Here is a 27,850-nt window from a genome sequence, read left to right on the forward strand (position 1 = left end):
TTTGAGTTTAAGAAAAAAGAGAGAGAGAGAAAAAAACACAACTTGTGGAGTGGAACTGTTGTCTTTTTTTTTGTAGCCATGAGGTAAGTGCGGATAATTAAAGGAACTGAAAGAGTACACACAAATTCAGCTCGATCATAGAAGGAAAAGTGAACGGAGAAAACAATAACTGGCCTTAGTTAGAATACAGATAATTAGGCAGGCTTTTACTTTTAGAAGAGGTGAATTGAAAAAAAATGCATCACATCCAGTGTTCTGACAAATTCAAGGACTTTTCAAGGTTTTTCAAGGCCAAATTCCCTCTAAATTCAGAGACCCAACACAACGTAATTTGGGACATGGATCGAAAATTTTGATAATGGGAACTAGGCTTTATAAAAGCTCACAGACAGAGACTTATTTGTGAGATGAACAGCTAAGTAACTCATTTTAATAGCACCAGCTTAACAACACAACTTAATTCAACAAATACATGTAACAACTCAAGAAACAGTGACACAACTGCGAGAGACACACGCAGACAGCAGAATGTAGCCTATTTATTTACATGATTTAAAAAGAAATATCAAAAGAACTTTATTTATTTCAAGGACCCACTCCAAATTCATTTTTTACTTTCAGAATTTAACCCAACATTATTTTTTCCTTTCATTTGTTAAAAAGATGGCTTGTTCAGTGATGGGTAACTACACTAAAACAGCACTGATTCTACATGACCACACACAACTGCTTATCCTCACCTGGACTGAAAATGCTATTAATGTTGACAAGTCTCCTATATACCCTTCACTGTACACCAGGGTTGCCACGGCAACTCTATATGTCAGAAAGCATAGATGTGTCATGATTGGACCCCAACTGAGTTTCTAATCGCTGCACTGAGCCGATCCAGGATTGAAGGCGAGACCTCAGACAGGCGAGCAGAGTGATTCTGCCCGCCTGTCTGAGGTCTCGCCTGTTAGAGCAACACTATCAGACTGAAGCCCGGATTGTATGAAGAGAGTCTGCAGAGTACCAGTCCCAAACTTTAGCCCATTTAGCCTGTCAGCACTTTCAACGGGGATAAATGCTGTGCAGTTCCACTCACTTAACTCGGCTTTTCCAGGTCAATCACAAGCCTTTACAGAGTTCAGTCCCTACACCCCCAACTCAGGAAAAAAACACACCAAAGCCCCCCCACCTATCAAACCACCCTTTCATCCTCTATTTATGTTCCTGCAATCTCAACTGAGCCTTTTCAAATGCAGCTTTAACAGTGTTCTACTGCAGGAAGTAGAGCAGGGAGGAGATACTGGCTGAGCTAAGGTAACACAGGGAACCAACTGGTTTTATTCTTTTTCCCCTCAGCAGATAATTACAATTTCCTTTCCTCTGACCAAATTGCAGCGACTGGCCGATGTTCAGGAAACACCCAAACAGCCTAAATAGCCCAGGCAGTGGTGGAAAAATGTCCTTATCTGTGTGCTGGACTGTCAGATTCATTCAGTGTTATTTCATTACAACTTCTGAAATGAGCAAAACTGAGCTTAAATTCTGCAATAAATAGTGTTACCAACAAGTAAAAAATATATAGGCTAAAAAAAACATTGTGTAGGAGCAGAGACTTTTTCAGCTTCCCATTATATACTAAAAATCACACCAGAAATAATGGAAATATTTAAGCAGAATCCGACCCCAACAGTCAGTGAAGCTCTTCACATAAACCTCTTTTCTGCGCAGTCAATTTATTGGATTTAAGGAGAGAACTTTTGGCTCGGCTTAGTACGGATAATCACAACTGCCTGCATTATATAAGAAAAATGTTTAAGTGCACATTGAAATGTATCTTTTTCAAACAAATAATGTTATTATCCTGACAACTGGAGTGTATCGGCTCAGGGAAAAGCCTTTTGAACCTTACCTCAGCAGCTGGGATGCCTTCAGGTGGGCGACACTGAAGCAGCACTTCCTGTTCGAGTGATACTTCCTTCCCAAGAGGTTCCTGGTCGAATGTCTTCCTCAAGTCTGCAATGAACAGACACAAACACATTGCGTGATTTAGTCAATCAATAAGAGAATGGGTATACTTACAATGATCATCAACAAAAAAAAGGTAGGGTAACTGATACAATAATAATGGCCTCTCTGCAAAAGCAAAACACAACAGTGTATATTTAACTGTCATGGAACAGTAACTGAGATGTATGCTTCCCTCAGCATAAAGATAAACTTGCCTGAAGTAGATGGAAGGAAGATAGGGAGAATGGGATCACTCGCCCTCCAATGAAAAACCAATATTTTTGTGGTGTGAGAGCCCTGATAGAGTAGCGCTGGGCAGGGAGAGCGGAGCTGACAGGGCAGGATTACTGAGGGTGTCATGCTACACTGGAACCTGAAGCCCATTAGACATATATCATCACCTGCTGCACAGACTGAGACAGCAGCAGCGGGCATCATACACAACAACAGACGAGAGAAGGGGAGAGGACTTAATGTGGAGTCAGGGTACCACTGTGGAACTTTGGAGTCACTGAAGCATCAAATCTACAGTAAAAACCCTTCAAACTCCACTGATACCATTTCCACAGCCTTTGCTATACTCCTGGCAAACACTCTGGTTTTTTAACTGACACAGTTTATCTGAAGCAGTGACCACATCCACCACAGCAATTCTACATTCATTTGGATTTTTTTTTTTAAGGAACACATGCACAAACACAAACTCTGTTTCAGAGACTGTATCTGTAAGTAGAGGATTAAGAAAGTAACTTGATGGGATCAGCACATATGGTTTTCTCAGGGTTGATACAGATACAGCTGACTTAAGTAATAATAGCATGCACTTTTTTGGACCTGTGGCATTGTGCTGGTACCTCTGTCACACACTGGGACAGACTTCGCTCAACAAATCGCTGTCACATACTCAGGTTACCAGGCCACCGTCAGTAATACAAGTGCAAGTAGGTCCAACTCAGACGCCATAAGCTTAGACATTACCGCCAGCGTAGACTACTATGACCATAATACCTAGTTTAGATGGTGCTACTTTGTACCATAACACATGAAAGTGAGTGAACAAAAAGCCCTGTTGCCCTCCCCCATTCTGGTGCCAGTGGAGACCGAGAGAGGCGGCTGCATCAGAGCCAAAGTAGCACATTTTTTAATGAATTAATTATTGCCAAACAGACAAACATATCTGGTAATCAGTCAGTTCAATAATCCGTCTATCCCTTAACTGAGATCAGCAAATAAGCCATTATTAAACCAAGCCGGCCCTGCTCACCAAGGCCAGAATGACTGACGAGGGAGACAAAGTTGGAAATGATTTTTTCTCAAACTTTTAAGAGTTTAACTCAACTTAAAGAAATATACTTATTGAAAGACATACACCACCATTACTTTTAATCAGTCAGCTCTAAGAACTGAACATGTGTTGCAACAGAACAAGAAGCCTTCAGTTATTTTACACTGAAGTGGGTGAATGGAAACAAGCCCAGAAGTGACCCTGGTCTGAGGACAGACAATGGAAATTCTTCTTCACAGAATGCTCTTACTATATGAACTGCTGGAGACATTGTGTGCCAACATAAGAAGCACACCGGCTTTAAAATCAAGTTTTAGATGCGAGTATACTGTAACTGAAGGAAACAGCAGATGTGCACCGACACAGACTGTATGGAAGAAATCGTACTTCATAAGTAAAAGCAGACTGCACATAATAAGTCTATTGTGCTTTGTAACAATGGTTGTAGAGGTGTCAAAGGCAATGGTATCGACATCCATCAAAATAAATAACTGTTTCTCAATGTCCAGTTTGATTGCAGGTGATGATGCCTACAATATTGCATACTTTAATCTCCTCACACGTCCCTAAAACCTGATCAAGATAGAGGCTCAATTTACTGATTTCTTCACTAACTTTCTTTTTGTTCAATAGCTATTACATGAGGAGACATTATACTGAAACAGCAACATCTCACTGTTCAGCTAAGTGTTCCAGTATCCCCTCCGGGAGAAAGTAGATCATGTTCTTATTACAGAATGCATGATCAGGCTGCACCCGCAAGCCCAAAAGAATACCTATAGTCATTTTTAAGGTTCATTTTTTATTTGGAAAAATGAACCTTAAAATAACAAATTCAATGAGAGCTCAATTCAACCTGAGAGTACGCGTGTCTTCAGGGGAATATGCCATAACTCCACAAATTTCTATGTATTATAAAAGCTGAAAGGGTAAATGTTGAATTGAAAGCAATTTCCGTGAAAGTCTTGTGAAATTAAAAGAGGGAATGACTGGAGGGGCACAAAGCTTTATGGAATTTGATCCAAGGACAAACAGTTATTCTCAAGATGGAAAGGAAAAGGAATGTAGGAAAAGTGCAGTATCTCTCAGAAGGGTACTGTTGTTTGAAGTTGTAAGAATCATTCTACTGTTGCTCTGGTGTCACAACTACAATGTAGAAATGGTGCCTAGTTCAAAACGTCTCCAAAAGATAAAAGAAGACGTAGTCACAGTATGACAGGTGAGAGCCAGGCACACCCCCTCCCACGCTGTGACACACTTTATGATATGCAGTACTATATATGCACAGTCGTATCAAATAAATTTGATTTCTCTGTATAAAGCTACAGGAGATTATGCAAGTCTTCACGGGGTGCTGGCCTGGTTGCTCAGTAGGTAGTATGTCGGCATTCCAATCGGTAGAATCGGTGTTGCCCAGCAGATACTTAGTGGTGATAGTGTAATTGTTAAATTCCTGTCCTTATTAGGAAAATGACCTTAAAGGTCAACTGTGAAAGCAGCTTATTACGACCCCTATTTACATTTATTGTTAGGCGGCAACTTCTAGCAGCCGTAGTAATAGTATGTTGCAGCAAAGGAGGAAGTCAGGTGAAGTAGTATAAAAACCAAAAAAAGTCAGTATAGGGAGGTGGTTGGGTTGGACGTTTGGGATAAGTACAGTAAGCACATGAGTTTTATCCAGGAGACTGCTGTTCATGTCCAGTGTTCCAAGTCAACGGTGGGTTATTTCAATGTACTAAAGCAGTTAAGTTACATCACACACATAACTGTTTAACATAATTAAACCTAACCAAGTAGTTTTAGTGCCTAAACCTACGCTGCAACACTCATTTTACTTTGGGATGGTGATATAGGTCATTTTGGGAGTCACTGGCAACTTATTCAGTCATTTAGGAGTGACGATGTGGACGTGTTCTGTTTACCACATAACCTCCTTAAACCCAAGCAATACCGTATCAACAAAATGTTTACATACATACAGGGGGTCACAAAACGCAAAATAAAAAATTTGCTCAGATAGTTCAAATTTCTGTATCTGTTGCCAAAAACCCACAGTGTTTTTTTGTTGTTTTTTTTATGCCAAATCAGAGCATGTTACGCCCACAACTATCAACAAGTGGATCTATGTGGTACAGAACATAAAAAACACAGAATTACACTGTGGCCTGTGTTTGTGAGTTCATCTGAAATATTCATGCTTTTATTTTATGACTCATACTTCTTGTCGCATATCAACTACAGCTTGTTTAACAAAAATGTAACACCCGGTGCGTGTATTGTTGGGGCTTTTTGTCATCTTGATTTGCCAACTATTGGCGTTAATCTTGATGAAACACAGTAAGCAGCATGCAAGTGATTATTTTTGCACTGTATATTTTATTGGATGTGGGTTTTAAATTATGCTTCCCCTCTGGAGTCTCTGTCTCCTTTCCTCACTTCTCGTAACCCTGAACGGTACACTGTGGGACACTGAAGGGTGTGGGACCAGCTGAGTCGACATTCCTGTGGGAGTCGCACCATTCCCTCCTCAGCAGACAAACACTTCCAGCCTCACTCGCCCTCGCAAGGATACACATATGACAACCATTACCTTAAGTGGATATGTTTGGCTACTTGTCATGCTAAATTACACCAGCCTTCAGAAACTTTCTCTCTCGCTTAGTAAATCATTAGGTGTTGGTGCAAATCTAGATTAGGAATGACTTACCAAGTTTGAGTTTTAATCATTAATTAAGTCACAAGCAATAAAGTTGAGGTTTTACTAATTGTGCTGCACTCGTAAAAATTACAAGGCCACAAACAAACAAGGGAATCAATTTTCTAGCTTTTCTCTGTAAACACCAACCTCGAAAAATCTTTTCAAAGGCATTTCAGTTTATTTGATCCATTTGCTTCCGTGCACATACTTATATTGCCTCTCTTTGGCGAGCCACCACCGCTTCCCAAATATGAAGGCCAAATCAAAACACTTTTATATGGTCACATGAAGAAAAGGCAATCACAAGGAATTTACACAGAGACTCTGACAACACTTTTAGCCCAATCATCCTTTTTGCAAATCTGAAAGCCAGTTCTTCAAACACAACAACCTCTTAACTCGCCAGCGCTGGCTCTGACTCACCGTCTGATTAAACTGTATATGTTTAGATGATGGGAGAGGAGAGGAAAACAAGCCCAGTTTCCATTAGCCTAACGGGATAGAGTCTGGCTCTGACAAGAAGCCTGCCTGAGGAGAGAGCCCAGCAGAGGAGCTAATCCATTCAACAGAAGCTAATGGGAGGGGAAGAGGGGGTCCATTGTGATTTGAGGGATAGGTTAGTGCTGGAAGGCTGCTCATCATGGGTGATTATAGGAGGTGGAGCAGCGGGAGTGGGCTCGGTGGGAGACTGAGAGGCATGAATCTGATTCACCAGGCTAGTATAACAGAGGCGGTAATGAGGGGAGCTACTGCTGTTCGTGAGAGAGGGCATACACTGAATTCAAAGAGAAACTATACAGAAAGAAGAGAGTGAGTTAGAGAGACAGAAACATAAAGATGCAGGGAAGGAAAACGAGAATTCGGTGAGAACAAAATTGAGAGGGACAGGTATATGACTGCTAAGTGCCTCCAAATGGAGTAGATCAGGTGAAAAGCATGGATATTGACTCCGTACTGCGCTGCTCAGCTGTACTGTATAGTGAAAATCATTCTGACAGTGGCAGTGAGTCGCCAGACAAACATTAAGCTCAACTGATATCCCAATCCAGCCCTATCCAGCAGTGATAGTAATATATCTGATACTGACTACGACTCACACTGCAAGTGGGTGTTTTTTCCTTTTTTTTTTTTTTTGTCAGATTGCCACAAGTCAAAACAGAGCTGGGCGGGACATGTCAGTCACAATGCCGTGAAACGACTTTGAGAGGGGCTGGAACTGATTATGTAGCTGATACTATAAAAGACGCCCCTTCAGGTGGAATTTTCACAACAATTTGTAAGCAGCTGTGTTATGTAATAAGTGTTGTGTTGCAGAAGTGTCGCCTTGATGTCACAGCTATAGTCTTACAACTCCACTCAGTGTCCTCTGGGGTTTCATTACTTTTCTAGATTTTGACTGACAAGATCCGCCGGGGAACTGTTAAAAATGAGCCCAAACTTTAGAGACGACAGAATGTTTCTCATTACTTGGAAAACAATTCTGCTTTTCAGTAGGAGGACAAACAGGCAGAGAACAAATGAGGACCACCTACAGGAAGAAGAGGGAACGCTGGCATAAACATGTGCCGTAGCCTCTCTCTGCTGTGTATACATTGCTGCAGCGTTGCACTCTATCTCCAGGTTCGTACTCTAGACAAGAAGAAATGATTCTGATTCTACAGGCTTTTTACCAGCTCACGCTCAAAGGGACACTTGAGTCCCATGTTTGTAAAATCTTTTTTTCACTGCCTCTATCTCAACAATCTATAAATCTGTCATGATACACAAGTCGGTCTGTGGGACACATTTCCTTGGCAGCCGAGAGATTTTGTTTGGAGAAGAACACAAAGATGAGAAGGAAGATAAAGACTGAGTGATGGGATGTAGAGCGGGATGAGAATACTCACAGGCGATGCGGACGTGGGCTTTGCGGCTCTTGGTGGTCCCCGCGGAGCTCCAGGCCACACACTGACACCAAAAGTCCTCGGGCCCAAACAACTCCTCCACCTGCTGCCGAGTGATCTCTATGCTGGCCTCTCTGACAACCAGGCCTGTGAGGACAGACAGAGGACATGACAAGAGGAAGGAAAGAGGGGGGGAAATGAAGGAAAGGAAATGAGGGAAGAAAGCATTAGTACATATTAACAGAAAACATGGAGAACAGGAGAAAAAATCAGCTGATATCATATTATCTTTACATCAACATGAACTCTCACACCTGGAAGAGACCGATGTTAATGTCAGTATCCCATCAAACAAACCGGTACAATTTACAGTCATATCACATGCTCTGATACTTGGTATCTGTGAGCATGTGTGTGTGTGTATGTGCATGTGTGTGTGTGTGTGTGCGTGTGTGTGTGTGTGTGTGTGTGTGTGTGTGTGTGTGTGTGTGTGTGTGTGTGTGTGTGTGTGTGTGTGTGTGTGTGTGTCAGTCTGGCACCGATTCTTGAGCCAAAGCGTTGAGCTGTTTGGGTCCAGGCCCTGTGGGGGAGGATTCTCGGCGTCATGGCTAACACAATCCTGTTTGCTAACTCCTCTGATTACTGCTCATCTGGATGCCAGGACCCAAACAAACAAATCATCCCCAAAACAAATGCCTCTACCCACAGCTGCCCCTCTAGAGCAGATTGTGCTCCTCCTGCAGTGTGTGTGTGTGTGTATGTCTGTATATGTGTATGTGTTTGAAATGAGTGCACGCATATATGTATGGATTATGCAAGAGCGTTCATTGAAGCCACAGATGCAATATCGTGCCTTGTTCCATCTCCATCTTTCATCATTTTTTGACGAAAAGAGAGATTTTTGAGGATGGTGGTAGTTTCATAAGGTCCTTGTAAAAATCAGAAATTCAGTTAATTTAGCAAGGCTGCATATTTAACACATTATAAGGCAATTAACACCTCCATCTACCTCTGAATATTTGAACTCGACAAGAGCAGGGTGGATTCGAAAGGAAGAGAATTAGCACCCCATTTCTCTCTTGAATAAACCCGATCTGATCTAAATGAAGAAGATAATTACTCTATATATGTGTTAAAACAGTGTCTATTGTTCCAGGTAGTCGCTACTGGCCTCCAGGACAACCTGTCTTTTACTGCGCACGCATGGATTCATGTTGGAAACACTTATAACAATTGAATAATATAGTCATGCAACACTTCTGCAGATTTTTCAGAAGGACATTCATGCTGTGGATATCCCATGCCACCCCATTTCCCAGGTTCTGCTCTATTAGGTTTAAATATAGGGGCTGGGCAGCCCACTGTCATTTTGCTGGAACTGTCATGCTCATGTACCTGGTCAGCAATAATGTGAAGTGGACGATGACATTCAAATTATGCTCAGTTGCAGCCTAAGGGCCCTTTCACCACCATCACCATATTTATGTTGTTGCTCTGCCGAATTCAGATCCTGTCATCATGATTACAAGCCACTATGTGTCAGACCTGGAGGCTTTGTTCCCCACTCTTTAGTTACCCAGTTTTGGTGAGGATTGCTGCAGGTGTAGTGCATCCAATTCAAATATGAGTTGTGCACACTGTTCTTGTACTTTGCAGTTCTATTGCCTGCACACAATATTGACCGAATGCTGCAATTTTTTGACATTTTTTCAACAAGACTGCTACTGGATGTGTGAAAAAGCACATCTTATTGCTGTTACATTATTATTCTCTGTGTTTTTTGCACACCTAAATGGCTAAAGTTTATGAAAACGTTTATTTTTTAGCCTATAATTTTCTCCGACATCCTCAACACTGTGTCCTCAGGGCACATCATGGCCTGATAACTGAAAAATAAATGTGAGGCTGGTGTCTCTTGATGACACAAATTAAGAGGGCTGCACAGAGTGCATGCCAATTCAAAGAGGGGACAGTTGTGGAATTAATGATGTCGCCATGTTGTCAAAAAAGGCCAAAAGTAATGAGCACTAGTACTAAACTGGAGCTTGTCCAAAGGCAGGTTTAATGTTTTAGTTAGTGGGATAATTTTGGCTACTATTGATTGTCAGCCAGCCGACTACTCAACTTGTTTTTACTTAACCAATTATTATTAATGTAATATTGGAAAACAGTTGAGGGAAGAAGGAAGTTTTGAACAAAGCTTCTGGTGTAAGGGCTAAAGACTAGATAGGCAACTTCCCTAACATGATATTAGATTGACCGAGTGTCATATTTCTATATCATGTTAGCTAACATGATATAAAAGTTGACATTTTGACACATTTTGATAACATTACTCTGAACAGAAACTATCAGCTGCAAATAACAGTAGATATAATTCTGGTTCTTATCAATGAATGTGGTCTGTGGAGTCTGTCAGATAATTACGTTTTAATGCTAACTAAATGGCCTGTTGAAGCAAATTAAGCTATTGTTGAGCCACACTCTGTTTCCTTCATGTTATTTATTTCTTTTTAACTGAGCTTACCTAAGAGATGCCATGTGTTGTTGATGTGACATCATGCCCTGCGTCACAGATCATTGACTCATCGGTACCCCAATGTTCAGTCAATCAGTAACCTAATCTTTCCCTGAAATCTAATTCAGTACAGAGTGATTCACTGCCTGCTGAACTAGAGATAAAAAGGGCCAATTTGAGACACGCTCTGAACCTTTGCCAGTAATCGAAAATGTGAAAGAACAACAACAAAACAAACAGTCTAGTTTGAATTGTATGAGCTCACTCATAGAATTGAGTTTTCAATATAATTGTGGTTTTGGCACATTTTGGACACCTTTCACCCTTCAAGAAAAGACCAAAGGACGGTCCTTTAGTCTTTTATATGCTATGTGCTATGTGCTATATTCCTTTAATTTCCCCAAACACTTCATTCAGTAAAGCTTGCATTCATACAGCCTCTGTGACATTGTGAAAATGAAAATTCTGTATCACAAGGTCTCACCCTGCTTCTGTAAATGTTAATGAGCATCACCTTTGTACGCCTCCCCTGGATGACCACGATTTGTACAAAGGTTCAGGATGTATTCTGCAGTTTGATCAGGTTTGTACACTCTGTGTCTGAATATCTGGCTGTATGAAAAATGCAAAGGGACCGGGTGGATGCTTGAAAAATGAACATGCCATTTTACTTCAGGTTCAGTGCATTCACACAGCCTCCCTGTTCTGGCACACACACACCAAACACAGCGACATCCCACACACCAACTTAGCTCTCATGTAAAATTTACACCGGCAGACGAACAGCCACGTCTGTTGAGTGCGCATTGTGCTTCTGCGTGTATGTGTGTGTCCAGGGGTGTATGTCTGTGGCTGTCTGTACTGTATGCCAATGTCTACGCCTGAGAGGATATGTGTTGTTAGACTGAGAATGTCAAGGATGGATGTGATGGATGTGAGAACATCACACACTGAGTAGCAGAGGCAAAATCAATAGTGGAAACAATAAGCAGATATGAATTCTCCGAGGGTGTAAAACACGCGCCAGAACTGGTTAATTTTTTCAGTCTGTGCTCCAGATGTTCTGAAGAAGATTCCATGGTGGTGAATTATCTCCATGATGTTGTCAGAATAAGCCCCGTGCGCCGTAAGACAGCCTAAAGTAACGATGACGACTTGCTAGACGTCTCTTGAAGTGTCATTCATGACTTCATGGCTGTTACTGAAGCAGGATTAAACTCCTCCTGACGTACTGCACTTGAAACACATCAGGAGGATCACTCTAGCAGAAGAGCAGGGCTCTGATCTGAGCCTGCTGACCTCATCCGCTGACTTCATGCGTTTACTCAGCTCACGACTCTTAGTCGACTGGATAGCATTACAATGCTAACGGCAAAGCAGACCGACTTCCACTCAATTTGCAATCAAGACGGGCGAAGCAAGTGTGGCCCACGCCAGGACCAGCAATGAGGGGCTACTTCACACCCATCAATGTGGCTATTAGCGGTAGAAATGATTCTACAATAGGTCCCATTAATAGCTGGCTGAAGTAGGGCGCCTCATTGGAGATGATTCATTATTAATGTGGTCATTAAAGTGAGCTAGCTCCTCAGTATTAGCACTGGCTAACAATATTGATCAGACCAGTCAGGCAGCAGAGGAAGCATTGGTCATTGAAGGAGAACTGAAGGAGGAAGGAGGGGGGTAAAGTGCTCTGATTATCTGGCCAGATGAAGAGCACTCCCGTTTGATCTTCTAACTCATATCTCAGAGAGAGTGACAAGCTGTCTCCAGTGTATATCGCACTAGCTGCACCTACTTATAATTAATTTGCTGCTCATTTGCTCAGATCAATGCTCCTTTTGCTCACAGCCGGCTATAACCTGCTCTCAACACTGGAAGGTTAATGCTACAGTGTTCAGGCGACAGCAGGGGAACTATCTTGTCACTGTGGAGACACCGATTTTTCATTCCTGCCTCCTGCTTAGTAACTGTATGCATAGCCTATGTGAACCCAATCTATGGCTTCCTTACATGCGTGTCCCAATTATTTCAAATGCAAAACCAAACTCGCCTTCCCGGTTGGACTTTAACAACAAAACAACTCTTTTACACAGGTGCAACAACAATCCAATCTGCCAACTGAGCCAATATAACATTTTTCTTTCTTTCTTTCTTTCTGTCGTTTCTTTTTGGAGAACTCGTTGTGTTAACTGGCGGCTGCCGAGGATAATCACATGCAATCAAGCTGTCTATTATTTTCATCATGTAATCTTCTGCTCCTTAGAAACAACAATGCCCAATTACACCTCTTGACATAGCGATCAGCTTTATGTACTGTATGTGCTGTAATTTCTTGGGGTTTTTGTGTCAATTGCTTGTGTGAGACATGTAGCGACTGCATGTCATATCCATTGGATTAAAGAGCCGTCGGACAGAACACATACCTGTGAGAGGTCCTGTTTGGACTGAGTTCTGTCATGCTGCGAAAAACATTGCGCTGCTATCATGGCAATTACCGGTGCTGAACAAATTTTGCTTTTAGCAGGTTGTTGTTTTTATGACGCAAACATCTTTAAAAAATACTGTTATTTGTGTAATACAGCTGCCATAAAAACTATTCACCCCCCTGCTGTGATAAGCAGCTAATCAAAGTCGCTTCAATGTGGATTTTCTGATACCCATAAACAGGAAAAGACTCTTTAAAGTGAGAACAGATCCCTTCAAAGTAAATAAACACAAATACAAAATAACAAAAAACTTGTTTGGATAAGCACTCAGCCCCTTCAAGTCAGTATTTGGTTGATGCTCTGCACATCTGGACTCTGTTTTGCCGCAACACTGACTCACTAAAAGTTGTTCCAGATACAAGCGTGTAACTGTGTAAAAATCTGTTTTCACTTTGACATTAAAGGGTCTTCTTTCAGTTGAAGAAGCCACATTAAATCTACTTTGATTCAGTGTTGTAAGACAATAAAACATGATAACTTCCAAGGGGGGTGAGTACTTTTTATTGCCACTGTATTTCACTCTTGATGAGACAAAAATACTGCGTAAAGGCCCTTGTTTTATTGATTTAAACCTCCTAAACCCCTCTTCTATTTCAAAACTCACGTAATACACGTAAGCAAGCAGCTCTACAATGTTGTCCCTGTGTATATAAAGTGAACACCACCTCAGCTGTCATACAAGTGTGTCAATCATCTGGATAACGATGCAATGGATGTGGTGATGGTGAAGTACACTTAATGAAGTCTTGTACTTATGTACAACCTTGAGGTACTTGTACTTTACTTGAGTAGTTCAATTTTATGCTACTTTATACTTCCACTCCACTACATTTGAAGGCAAATGGGCTTTTTGCTCCACTACATTTGTTTGATAACTTAGTTACTTTGCAGATCGCATGCAGCATCAGAGTCAAAGCATTCTGATCATCAGAAAAATACTGAATATCAGATTTGATAATTGGCCAGGCCGATAACACATAGTATACAGTTTATACATACATGTACATGTGTTTAATTTACTTTTACTTGTACTTTTGATACTTGAGTACATTTATTGCCTGAAAATTACTTCTAATACTTAAGCACATGTCATTTTGTATGGATGACTTTCACTTTTACCAAAGAAATTCTTAACATGATATCTTTATCTTATGACTTTTGGGTACTTTTTACAACACTCACTGGATGCCTAACAACAACCTCCTCCACTCTCTTAATCTCATTACCTCACAATTTGTCTTATATTCATAAGATCATACGTTCTCACCAACATGACAGTGAGACATAGGGACAGAATAAGAGAGAGAAAAAGAGAAACACAAGAGAAAAACAGGGGTAGGGGGGAGAGGAGGGAGGGTAGGGAGGGAGAGATCCAATTTCTTCAGGCTACACTATCAGTGGTATTGACCAGGCCGGCCAGTTTCTATCGGTGTTCCTTTTCTGTCAATCTGGGGAAATCAGAGAGCAATGGAGTGGGCTGAGAGAGGCTACTCACATCCACCGGGCTTTCAGTGTTGTTGTGTGTGAGTGTGTGCGTGCGTGTGTGGGGTGCAAGAGCATAAATGAATGAATATCTGTGCAGTAAATAGCCTGTGGATAGGGCTGTGGAGAGTGGGTGCGTGTATGCTGTGTGGGTTGTTTTCCATGTTGATGCTTTTAGCACAAAACCTTCCGACACAAAGGCTAAGAGCCACTGCTGCCTTCAACCTCGTCTTTGTCATAATCATAACCATGAAACACATCCTCAGATCTGTGTATTCTTCCTGAAGTACACTGGGTCGAAATGAACGGATTCAGGTTGTTTTTTCCAATACTCCTTTTATATTTCTGCTGGTGAAACACTCTTTTTCTACCTGTTTGTATCTTGTTCCTGTGTTGCAACAATTTTGTATATTGTTTGGTGAAACAGCACTTTGAAAGGCATTTTTATTGAATACCTCAGACACAAAATGCAAGAGAATGACGATTCTTGTAAGTGCGTACCTAAACATTCACCCACCTTTAAGTGAAGGAGCAGCTGTCAGTGTGTCTGTGTGTTAGCATGCAGCCGTGTGTGTGTGTGTGTGTGTGTGGCAAAGCAGCGGGATGAAAAGGGTAAATGCGATGTGATTGGTACCTGTGGGCGACAGAAAGAACTCAATTTCCAATACAGCAGCTGAATGCAGCCAATCAGTGCTGGGCTGTTGTGTGTAATGGCTCTGGTGCCTTTGGGGGCTAAATTCTGTCGAAAAACAACCCTGCTGGAGCTTCAATACCTTTACTTCCTCTAGATGCTTACATAAACACACACCTGCTCACACAAAAGCACACACACAGCACAGAAGTGGTGCCAAAAGAAAGGAAAGATGTCCTCAGTGAGGAACATCCAGCCTTTTCTGCAGATAAGGTTGATGCCACAAGTTGATCGAATAGACTGGCCTGTAAGATTGATGTGTGCTTGATTTTACACATATTTTTTTGGAGCATTTGGTATACATGTGTTCAATCAACCCTACCTCCTAAAAAAATATGATTATGTTACAAATTTTATACCTGAATTACAATATCTGGAAACATTTTTGTCAGTCCAGGAAGTGTGAACTACAAAACTCTGCATCCTGCATTGAATGTGTTTTAGGTTTATGCCTCTTTCCCACAAAGTTTGGTTTTGTGTCCGTAACTAGACATATGCCCTTAGTGTTCAACGCAAGAAAATGCATTTCCTTATAGATGATAAATAGAAGCACCACTGCTAATGTGAGCTATTTTCTCTATTTTTATATGCACATGGAGCACTATCGAGACAAGAGTCTTTTGTTAAAAGACGCATGAACAACTAATGTTATTCTAGCAGTTACACAGCTAGCATGCTACGAAATATAACTAAGTAAGTGTCAAACTTTTCTGTAAGTAAAAATGTATAAATAGAGCTGTACTGCATTCATCAATCACTTAGCTAATTCATTTATGCTAACTCCCTGTGGCGCACGGTGCACATGGTCTGTCCTGAATCTGCAGCAAAAGTTACAATTTTTCAATTTATTTAAGGCAAATTCCTGGAAAAAACTACCACCTTGTGGTTTTATGCCTCTGTGCACCTGCGAATTTGCATAAAATATTGGAACATCATCATTTTATATTTGGAGATATTTGTCTGATTTATGTATTTATGTGTAACATATTTATATGAATTGTTAACTAATGTCCAAAAATTTGTTTTTTCCGAGGTCAAAGTGACCTTCGAGTCCAATTGGATGTTTGTGCCAAATTTGAAGAAATTCCCTAAATGAGTTGTTGGACGGATGGACAGACAGCCAGAAAACATTATGCCTCTGGCCACAGTGATTTTCTCAAACACATTTGAGTTCACAAGGTTCAAATAGGGATGAATTGACTTTGGATTGACTTGCTCACATACGCAGAACTATGTGGAAACCAGGCGATGGGCTACTAAAGCACTAGGTTAGGGAACAAAGTTGGTGCAAGTGCATCCTGTGTTACATTTCAAGTTAACGTTGACTCTCTCAATACTTCACCTACAGAATGATCTAAAGCTAATCCTTCAACAACAGCTCTGAGTTTTTAAAACATAACCATAGAAACATTATGTTTTAGTTGCCCTATTTCTTATCTGTTCAGTTTCTTGTTATATTGATTAAAAAAAACTCCATCTGTGCAACATAATGTGTCCTAAAACATATTTGCAAATGAGTTATATATGAATATATTGTTTCACACTTGAATTCGTATGTGTCTGATTGATTTACTGACCAGAGTTCTCGTCGACCCGCTCCTCCACAGTGTGCTCCTTCTGGTGAACCCACTCGCTGTTGCACTTGAAGTAGATCTGGGTGGCCGGAGTGGCCTTGCAGTACAGGTTGACCGGCTTGTTCTTGACTATGTAGGCCTCCTCTGGTTCCATCAAAAACACGGGCAGCGGCTCAGGGGGGTCTGAAGGGAAGGTTTCCGGCAGATCACCGAGACCGATGAAGTCATCGTCAACTGTGAGGGGAGAGATGGAAACAAGATGGAGGAAGGGAGGGATGGAGAAGGAGATGAAAGGAAAGATGAAGGGAGGGAGAAGTGGAGGACAGAGGCAGAAAGATGGAGAAAGGATGGGTAGGGAGAGAAAGGAAAGCAGACAAGAGACAGTGGGACAGTGTATTATAACCACAGTCTTTGCATGGGATTATCCATCTGCACAGCACACAGTGAAATCCCTATCATTTGATATTTTGGAATGTTTACACAAGTGTATTTTAGAGCACAGGAAATTCTGGGATTCCTCTCAGGCAATAAGGCTGCGTGGATTTACAGAAACCGGGCCTTGCTCGGTCTAACCACAACCAGCTACTGCTGAGAAACGAGAGAGAGCCAGAGCCAATAATGAGAAGCAGAGTTCAGAGGTTGGCTCTGAGGAACTGAAGTTATAAGCTGATCTCTCTCTGTCTCCTATTTTCTTTCTTGCTCTCTCTCTGTCTCTTTGCTTTTGTCTCTCTTCCTCTGACTCTCTCTCTCTCTCTCTCTCGAACACACACACACATACGCTAGCTTACAGACACATGCACGCATGCACACACACATGCAGCACATCTAATGACCTCAGGCTTTTGGCCCAGTTTGTGCCATTCCTCGGATACTTCTGCAGTAGACAGATACGCTTCCCTGTAATTACAACTCCCTTTCATCTCCCTGTCTTAAATCACATACACACAACGTGCACCCGCTCGCTAGCTCGCACACAAACACGAACAAATGCTCACAAAACATTGCAGGCGCACAAATATATGGGCACACACACCCACGAGCGAGCGCAGCTAACTTTCTAACTCTTTGAAGAGGGGAGGATGAAGCCTATTCGCCACCCCATTTGTCACCTCCAGAACTGTTCTATTCTTACCATCGAACCGGTAGACATCAATTATTCACAAGTGTGAAAGGAAGAAGGCAGAGTAATAGAGACAGAGATACAGTGGGAAACAGAAGGTGAGAGAGAGAACAGAGAGAGACAGTGAAAGTAAGCCAGACAGACATAGATTGAGACGTCGAAATGGACTTGGGCCGACAGACAGAAACATAGCACAGGAGGACGGAAACAGCAAGGCAGACTGTTCGGATAACAAAAGAGTTTATCAGCCCATCAGTAATTCTTCCATGTCCTTCCATCTACCCGCCTCCCTGTCCTGTGTGGACACGATGGAGCCTTGTTGTCTGACAGAGGTTGCCTCCTGGATGCTTCGGGAGCACTAAATAATGTCTCGGCCGAGCAGATATCTCCCCACGTTGTCTCTCTAATGTTATCTCTCCCTCCATACCTGCCACAGATTGAAGTTGATTGCTAGGAAATGAAAGGGCAGGGGTAGCCGATCAGAAGAAGACCAAAGTCATCCTCGCCACGGAGGGGAGGAGGGGCTTGTCTGTGCACTGTTATGAAAGTGTGTGAGTATGATACTGCACTGTTAACAAACAGCAGGTTTTCATGGTTCATTCTTACAGTAAACTACTAGAATTAAGCTTTTGCAATGCATGATAGGTAATTATCGGGAATATTACAGTAAGCTGCTGTGGATTTGAATTTACGTGGCATCCTGAAGCAACCGGAAAAAAAGAAAAAAAATGGTTCATCATAAGGAAATACTGTAATTAGTGTACAGTTCTTTCGCAATGAAATATTGTAGTTTTACAACAAGGTACACATGCATGGGCTAACAACATGCTAACAGGCTAACATGCTAACAAGCAATATAAACTCTGATTTGCATCTTTATTACTGTTTAATAATTAGAGTATACTATTGTACATTTACTTAAATTATAAGCCAATAACTTACTTTTAAATTACAGTACTCATTTTTACAGTGTGAGTAATGCTGTCGTGGTATGTTTCGGAAAAGTTCCAGCTTGCTTCACTCTTTCCTCGGCTCATACTCTACTACTAATTAAGAGGACACAATAAAGCCTCAAGTGACCTCCGACATTTAAGAGTATACGCTGTTTGTGTTTGTGTGGGTGCGATGAAGAGCCGGAACAAGATCATTAACTGTTTCCATCGGCTTATCATCTTTCGCCGTCTGAGCAAGAAAAAAAACTTGGTCAAGCTTTTCATCCTTTATGTCTTTATGTAGGTGATGACTCTTTAATGCAGGAGTCTATTTGAGCAGACCTTGGCTCGGTCTGTTCTTTTCTGCTCCACAGGCCTCAGTCCACCCACATCCTCAGCCAGGGGACCCTGACCCAGAAACAGGCAAAGAGAGCCAAGGAAACTCATTAAAGATTGTGTTAGCCTTCTTTCACCCTCCATTCCCATTATCTCTCCATCTCTCCCTCTCTCTCTCCCTCCTGGCTCCCCTCGCTCTGTCGAACTGTGAGGTAGAGAGATCTGAAACAGCCATGAAAGCGTCGCTCCCTTGCACACACACAGAGAGAGAGAGAGAGAGAGAGACGCTTGCCTCACGCACATACACCCGCGTGAGCATTAATGCGCGCCGAGGCACACACACACACACAACTTGTTCGCAGATATTCGAATTCATCAACTTCCTCAGCGCCAGAAATAATAAATTCAAGTGAATGGAACTAGCCCTCCAGTGAAAAATCAGACCAGAAATGAAAAAAGACACCACATGACAAAATGAAAGACCCTGACTCTTACCAATCACGCTGCACTCCCCCCTCCCCAAAACCCAACATCCACCACCTCCCTCCTCGCTCCCTGATGAACAGAGGAGCTCAAAGAGAAACATTACTTTTCCCACCTCCCCCTCCCTCTGCCTCCATTCACAGTTGATGATAAAACAGTTTAGAGGTCTCGACATGATGCAATCTTGTCTGCAGTGTGTGTACTCACAAACCTCAACAAGTGCAGAGCTTCTATGCATTATGAAACACATCCCCCTCTCTTTTTTTAGTGTCATATCCCTTTAAACAGTAACATTAATATGGCATGACTCCACTGTTTGATATGCAATATGGATTTTTCCAAGCAGTTGTAATTCTGTGGCTTGATTTTAATCAGAAATTGCCTCCATATTGAGTGTTTAAAATTTAATGAAATATGTCCTCGAAGCGCTTTTATTCAAATTGTATTTTGCTCTGTAATTGGGTGAGTTTTCCTAATTCACATTGTAAGTCTTATTAGTGAATATTTTACGACTCAAATTGAATATTAGTTGAATTTTTTATCAGCTCCACATCCCAACTACAAAAAGTTTTGAAGATAAATTAGCCGCGTATTTGCCCCCAAAATAAAAGTTAATGAATGAATGTAATTTTCCCTCCCTGCATCGTCAATGAATTCGTCAGGTAGAGGGCAAAATGTGTGAGGAGAAAAAAAAGCAATTTAAAGACGGATAAGAATGAATCAAATTAATCCGAGCTTAGCAAGTGGGAGTGAAGAGCGGCATGAGAGGGTCCTGGCACTCAGCCCCTCTTTTGGCTTGAGTCGACTCCAATAGCTGTGGGAGTGCAGCAATATTAAGAGATGATTACATTTTGGACATGAGCAAATTAAAGTAAAACCATAACACTGGCACTGCTACATATTCAAGCGCAGTCTAACAGATGAGACACAAACCGAGTTCTGAAAGAAATGCGCACAATAAGAAGCACATCTTGAGCTATAAAAAGAGTATCTGTGTTACATAAATACATGAACTGTTACATAGAGAAGTGCGCAACACCCACGCCAGACACAAGCAAACAGAAATTCACATCAAATGCATGAGGTGAGGGCGTGCGCCCTGTAGCAGTTTGAGCAATTTAGTATGGTAAACAGCTCGCTAAGACCTGGATGACCTGTCTAATTAGTCCCAGTTTCATTAATGCTCCTTATTTCTTCTACAAGTTTGTTCTTCCTTTTAGTGTTGTCTTGGTGACCACTTCACTTCACTGAATCACCATCAGTGTTGCAAAAAGTGGCCAAAAGTCATACTTGAGTGAAAGTAAAGATATTGTGTCAAAATCTGTTTGGTAAAAGTGAAAGTCAACCATACAAATAGTACTTGAGAAAAAGTCTTAAAGTATCGGATATTACATGTACATAAGTATCAAAAGTACAAGTAAAAGTAAATTAAACATACATTTACATGTATGTATAAACTGTATACTTAGCGTTGACTTGGCGTTATCAGAGTTATCGGCCTATTATCAGATCTGACATTCATAACAAATTGATTTAAACATGTACTCATTTGGCTCTGAGGCAGCGTAAAATGTAAAATGTACAATATATGCCTCCAAAATGTAGTAGAGTGGAAGTATAAAGTAGCAGAAAATTCAAATACTATATAAAGTACTTGTACTTAAGTACAGTGCTTAAGTAAATGTACTTAGTTACATTCCATCACTGGTCACCATAGAGGCACAATGACGGGCGCATCTCAGTAGTTTCTATTGGAAATGAGAGCTGGATAGCTAAATTAAGAATCATCCAGCAGATGCAGTTAAGTATACCTTATACCTCCTGTAGCACTCCTCATTACTCCTCACCTCTGCAATCAGCAGACTACTGTTACTGGACCATCAATATGTTACTCACATTAATGAGGTATATAATGCTGAGAGCAGTAAAAACTGATGACAGAACACCCACAACACATTAGAAGCCGAGTCAGTGTCCTGTGACTGCGATGACTTTGTCCTGGACTTTTCACAAATGCACTTCAGACCGTAAACGCTCCGGTAATTTTACACGTTGACATCATGTGTAAACGGGAGCCAAAGTCGATTTTCCATGAAAGATGCTCTGGAAACTTGCCAACTCAAGACCTAGAAGGATTTCTGCAGATTTCTCTAGAGTGAGCAGAAATAGCATTTTGAAGGCAAAGCACATGCACACGAGTATTATGTACTGAGTCACCAACAATATGAGTCCATCCATGTTGTTATACCAGAGATACCACATACAAAGCACGACATCTTGCTTGTGAAGCTATTTCTGCAACTTTTTACAAATAAAACCTGGAAGACATACTGTAAGGTTTACAACCCTGATTCCAAGAATGTTGGGACGCTGTGTGAAACATAAATAAAACAGAACGTGATTACTTGCTGCATGTTTCAAACAAAAAATACTGGGAAAGTAGTAGAATGCTCAAAAAACGCCTTTAAAAACTTTATATACATACTCCTCAACAAAAACAATATAGACTTGGATGACTTGATGAGCATTTATCATTAAACAGACCGAAGTCGGGCACAAGCAACAGTATGAGAACAAGACAATTAAGCACCACTTTTGAAATATAATACACTTTAAATGCTTCAAATGACACAACATTGGATTATGTATTGGATATCCAGTAAACCAATAATTTCATCTAATTCTGGCCGACTGCAGATGCTGATATATGCACATATTTTTTCTCATCTACTTGCAGAGAACATAAAGTCTCTTCTGTAATGGAATTAGCATTTACTTATGCCCACTCTTATTGTGATGGTCCAAGGGCAGATGCAGACAAACAATGCTTTTCAAAACGTAGCTCACATATTCACTGGGGAAAATAAGAAAACTACTTAGTCAACCGTTCATGTGAAGTGTTTATAATTCAACCTTATCGTCATATGAGCAAATATGTTCATTCCAGGCTGATGCCAGTATTTCACTTTAAAGCCTTACTGGCAGGTACCGATGACATGCTGATATTATCATGCATCCCTGTTTAATACTTTAACATCTTCACCATTGTCCCACAAATACACACAGATGATCCGCTGTGTATTCTATATATCCAGCTACAGTGGATCTATCACCTGTCTTCCTTTACTGTACACATATGCTGAATATTTGTGAGATTGTATTTCTTAAATCATATATTGTAGGTGAGTGTCTGCGATAACAGCTTTTGAACGCTGGGCCCTGACACCACCGTGCAAGATAAGCTCTGTCTCTCTTCTATCTGTTCTCGCGCAGATTTATTGTCCCAGGGAAAGCACTGTATCAGTGGGGCCAATGTTTCCCTTCAATCAGGGGAGAGTCAAGCTGAACAAGGATGAACACTGGCATAAATCTTCTTCCTCTTCATTCCTGTTTGATTCCTATTTATCCTCTCCACCCTCCTCTTGCCTTCACCCTTTCAGGTTTCTTTTCACTCATCCTTCTCATCATTCACATGAACATTCCCGCTACAGATAGCGAAGACGATTGGTAAGTGGTTGTCTAGATAGGTAGACGACAGGGAGTTTGACTGGGGATGTTTTGCTATGCCACAATGGGAGAGGACAAGAGGTGGTTTGCAGCTGAGTGGTCAAGCAGAATAATAAACCACTCAGCTGTCATGTCAAGTGGAGCAGGATAAATAGAATGTCAATCAGATCTACCTATAAATGTGCTTTGAGCACACCTACCCATTATATTGAGTGAACATTAATCAATGGTAACGACTTCCTTTAGTCAATTCTTGTTAGCATTGGCCCCATACATCCCAGTGGTTTAAATCGATATGTATGGCTGTTGTTTTAAAAGCAGGCTCCTGTAGAAGCTCCATGAGAAACAGGCAGTCTGAGCACAGGCTTCCTTCCACTCTAATGTCTCTTTCCAGCCAAGTGCTTTATACACACTAATGTGTCTACACACACTGTCCACAGGGCCCCATCTAACGCTTGGCTGCAGCAGGTATTTATTGATCACTGCTAGCGCCCAGTGACCCCTCCCTCGCCCTGTCCTATCTGAGCCTCTCTGTTGGTGCCTTCTGAGCACACTCATATTTCATCTCTGGGGAATCCTGCCATCACTAGCAGTGGAGGGAGGGGGGAGAAGTCAAGAAAAACAAGCAGACATTCCCTAAAGTTAAAAATCAGCGTTAACCTCTGACTTCACGGCTCGTAGGGAGGCCAGAATCAGAGTGACTTGAGGAGAGCGCACGCACACCAAAGCCGCCAAATAAACTGAATGAATAATTCAATCAGGGCATTATAGAGCGGTCCAATTCATGGGGCTTATCTTTATCAGAGTATGTGATGTAATTGGAAAAATGAATCTGCACAAATTGATCCATCCCACTGCGGTAAAGTGTAAACACACAGCTGGGAAGAAAGCAGTTGTAGTACTGATGATGAGTGGGGCTGGAGATAAGCATTGAACAACTATCTACTAAGAAATGCACATTCATGAGATTAACAGTACCCCTATGTTTCCCCTCCTCCCCTTCATCCCTCTCCCATGATGACCTCAGGTTATTAAGTGGACAGAAAAGAGGAGAATCTCGTAAAAATATAACATACGGTAAGAGCGGTCGTTAAGTTGTGTAATCAATTTTAAAGCACGCCATCATTCTCTCTCTTCCCGTCCTCGCACACCCGGTCATGTCTTTCTCATTGGGGGTGTTTACATGTTCTCTGTGATGCTTATCCCTGACCTTCACTTGGTCCTCTCTGGCTGCACTCTGGCAGGAGGCAGCTGGTGGTTGCCAGGGTCATGCTAGGCCTTGGCCACTGTCTGTCCAGTCACGTCACAGCACCAGGAAAGGCAAGGTCAAAGCATCATGACAATTAAGGCTCATCAATTGCTTTCTTTCTCGTGTTCCCTGCTGCAGGAATGCACTGTTCGCCCCAGTAACACAGGTCTTTTTACAAAACAAAGATTGGTTGGACGCACTTAACTAAGTTACTGGGTTTCACCATTTTTCTATTACTCAACTTCATTTTGTCGAACGACGTTTTTGAATCATTTTGTTGTATTTTTAGCTTCTGTTGTTCTTCATTTGTGTTGATTTTAGCTGTTGTTTGCTTTTCTTTCTTTTCCTTTTCTGTGAAGCACTTTAGGAAAGTGCTATATAAAGTTTATTATTGTTATTATTATTATTATAGAGGTTTTTTTCTGTTGTAATGTATGCAGGAGGTCATATATCCGCGACTAGACCAGACTACATGCAGAAGATGTTAAAAAACTTCCAAAGCACAAGCGCTGCTTTAACACAGGTGGATAGAAAACCTTTTCCGCGCCACAGTCTGAAACTTCAATGAGAACTGTGAAAGAAAAGGGGCGAAAATTAGCGTGTCCACCCGGACGTAATGTTTCAGTCACAGCTGATCAGAGATGCAGCCGATAAATACCCATGATTACTATTCATTTGACTGAGAAATGAATGCTGATTGTACTCTTAAAGCCCAAAGCCAGACGTTTGTCTGTGTTAGAGGGTTTTTTTGTCCAGTGTGAAAAACGGGTATGAGAGAATTCCTCAGAGATCTTTGTAAAATGCACAAATAGTGCCAAAGTAGGATTGAAATCTGCTCTGCTCAACTCGTTAAAAATGTACAAGATTGTACATGTACATTTAAAATATATGTGTGAAGATCAATACATGTAGGTCCTTCAGCTCAGATGAGCAAAGGTCACATTGCTTTGATGAACAAACAAGTAATTCTCACTCACAATTAAAAAGGATTAGCTGTTTTCCATTCCTTTAGTTTATTCTTTCATACTGAGACTGTGTTTGTGTGTATGCTGGTTAATGTACATCCTTTAAGTGTCCATTAATTGGCAGCTTTTTATTGCATACCAAGTAAAATCTTTTATCTAGTTTTCCTCATTAAGGGATCTTGTTATTTCATCACTCTTATTCAGATGCAACACAGTCTCACAGTCTCTGTTTCTCTGCTGCTTTTCTTTGTTTTTTTTTATTTCTGCTCACTCTCCAGCAGTTATGGTGTTTCAACGTCCTCTCTGCACTGTATATTCCCACCCTCCCCCCTCCCCTCCCCTCCCTCCCATTTTGCTCCCTCCTGGATGAAAAGCCATTTTGGTGGTTGATTGGAGAATGATGCTGCTACTTAGAGAGTCACTCCATCAGCACCGAGGGAGGAGAGGAGAGCGCAAGGAGAGAGAGAAAAGCTCAGGAGGAGTAGTGGCTCCCTGGGGCGCTGTAGCTGTGATGGGTGAGCTGTCAAACGCCCCATTGTCCAAATTACCCAGCAAGCACCATGTCACCACCCGGGACTAATTTACGGTGCGGTGCGGTACGGAACAGACATCGCTCTCTGAGTAGAGTCCGCGGGAGAGACAAGAGAGGGAGAGGGGTGCGAGGAGGGAGTGGGGGGTCCTGCCTGACACCTTCCAAAGAGGTAGAACAGGGCTTCAAACACACTGTCCCAATAGAAAACCCCAATTAGCTTCATGCAGGTTTTGTGTTTGCCGTCTTTATGCTTCAAGGCATCAATGACAGGTGTCAATATGAATATGTGTCATGCTCCTGTGGCTCCACGCCCACCCACTGCCTGCCAAACACACACGTTCACTGATGCACAAACACTTTAATACAGTTTTAAAGCAGCCATTGCATACGGAAGCCTCTTGCTTGACTTCACTTGCAGTCATAACGACCGGTCCTTTTAGCACAAACTGGCATGCCCATTCACTTGTCACATGTCACACCCCTGGGTGCCCAAAGCCAGACAGGGCCATCACCCTACCCCATACCGACCGGTGGGCTGTGGAGTGGAGCGCTTCTTGTCAGAGGAGACGCGTCGCACTCTCTGACCCCTCACTGTGCCCAATAGCTTGATGCGATGCCTCCACTTCGGCTAATTGGCCCAGAGCAGCGGGCAGCCTCATTCTGCCACCAGTGAAAGGCCAAAGGATCAGAATGCAAAACATACGAGCAGAAGATGACAACAGGAACACAGGATCATCTCACCTAAAGACAAGATCACAATATAGGCTACATCACAGCTATACCAACACAATAAAACCCTGAGGAGTAACTCTGAATGTAAAGAACTGCCTGCATAATAATTCCAAACTGTTCATATTTGAAAGGAAATTTCTTTCTTTAACAGAAAAAAACAAGCACTTGACATCATACTGTGACAGATGTCCAAAAAAGACACTTTCTGAGAAAGTTTCCTTCAAACTTAACATCTCCCATCTCCTCGGAGAAAAAAATCAAGGATTTTTGGTGTAAAATTGAAAAGAAAACCTGAACTGAAAAGGGAATCGCTGGCATTCAAAATCTTGTATTGGAAGTTTTACTGGCACTGCAACAAGTATTGGCACTGAAAAATAAACCGCTGGCATTAAAAGTTGTTTATACTTTTCTTTATTTGTATTCTGATGAATTTATAATCAATGATATTTTGTTCACATTTATATGCCAAATTTTATTTTCTACGCCAAACTTTAAAGTCACAGTTCTGGCTACAGCTGCATTGAAAAAGATTTTTATTACAATGTCTGATATGAGCCAACACTGAAAGAGACAAAGAAATAGATTCAAAGAGACAGCGGGAAAAATCTCTCACGTGTTTCACCCCCACTGTGAGCACTGAAGAGCAAACTGAAGAAGGCAAAATATCCAAGAAAATGAACTTGAACTAATTCAACCACTTTACTCACCAGCTGTATCTGCACAAAATTGCAGAGGTGTACAGAACAGTACAAGTTAAAAGTGCTTCCCTAACTCCAATAATTTTACACATAAAGGTGTGTTTGCAGGTCTTGTGGAGTGCTACTGCATATGTGAAAAAACAATTAAAACAGTAGAAGAAAGTCTTTTGTAGCTCCAGAGGAAGCTGCATGTAATCTGATAAATTGCCTCCAGTGATGTCACTCAGTGGATACGCTGCATTGTGGGTAATGTAGGCTCCAGTTCAATGGTCTGCATTGCACTCTTATGACAGTGTTGGACACTGTCCCTCAAAACCTGGTGCATACATCACCCACAGTGCCAATAAGTGACATCACTGGAGGCAATTTTTCAGATTACATGCAGCTTCCTCTGAGGCCACAAATGACTTTATACTACCTTTTTCTCATATGCAGTAGTACTCCCCAAGACCTGTAAACACACCTTTATGTGTAAAAATGGTGGAGTCACCCTTTAAGTATTACTATTGTGTATGTCCAAATGTTTATTATTCCTTGGCTGTAGTTATTAACAAGATTGCAAAACATGTTTGAGGAAACGAAATAGCGTACAAAATATATTGATGCTCATGCAAAATTAAAGTACATCTCAAAGGTCAAAGGATAGATTTGCATTTTTAAATCCATACAAACATGTTT

The 27,850-nt window shown here is 41.5% G+C and overlaps 1 protein-coding gene across 2 annotated transcripts in view; it reads right to left on the reverse strand.

Moving 5' to 3' along the window:
* The window catches only part of unc5cb (unc-5 netrin receptor Cb), a 123,587-nt gene that overhangs the window by 36,055 nt on the left and 59,682 nt on the right, over positions 1-27,850 (reverse strand). For both annotated transcript variants that reach the window (XM_073477897.1, XM_073477896.1), the window contains exons 2-4: positions 16,622-16,852; positions 7,868-8,011; positions 1,901-2,004 (exon numbers count right to left, since the gene is read on the reverse strand). In XM_073477897.1, coding sequence (XP_073333998.1) covers positions 1,901-2,004; positions 7,868-8,011; positions 16,622-16,852 — 479 coding nt within the window. The remainder of the gene's footprint in view (positions 1-1,900; positions 2,005-7,867; positions 8,012-16,621; positions 16,853-27,850) is intronic.

The sequence above is a fragment of the Pagrus major genome, chromosome 12 (genome assembly GCF_040436345.1).
Source record: "Pagrus major chromosome 12, Pma_NU_1.0".
Classification (NCBI taxonomy): domain Eukaryota; kingdom Metazoa; phylum Chordata; class Actinopteri; order Spariformes; family Sparidae; genus Pagrus; species Pagrus major.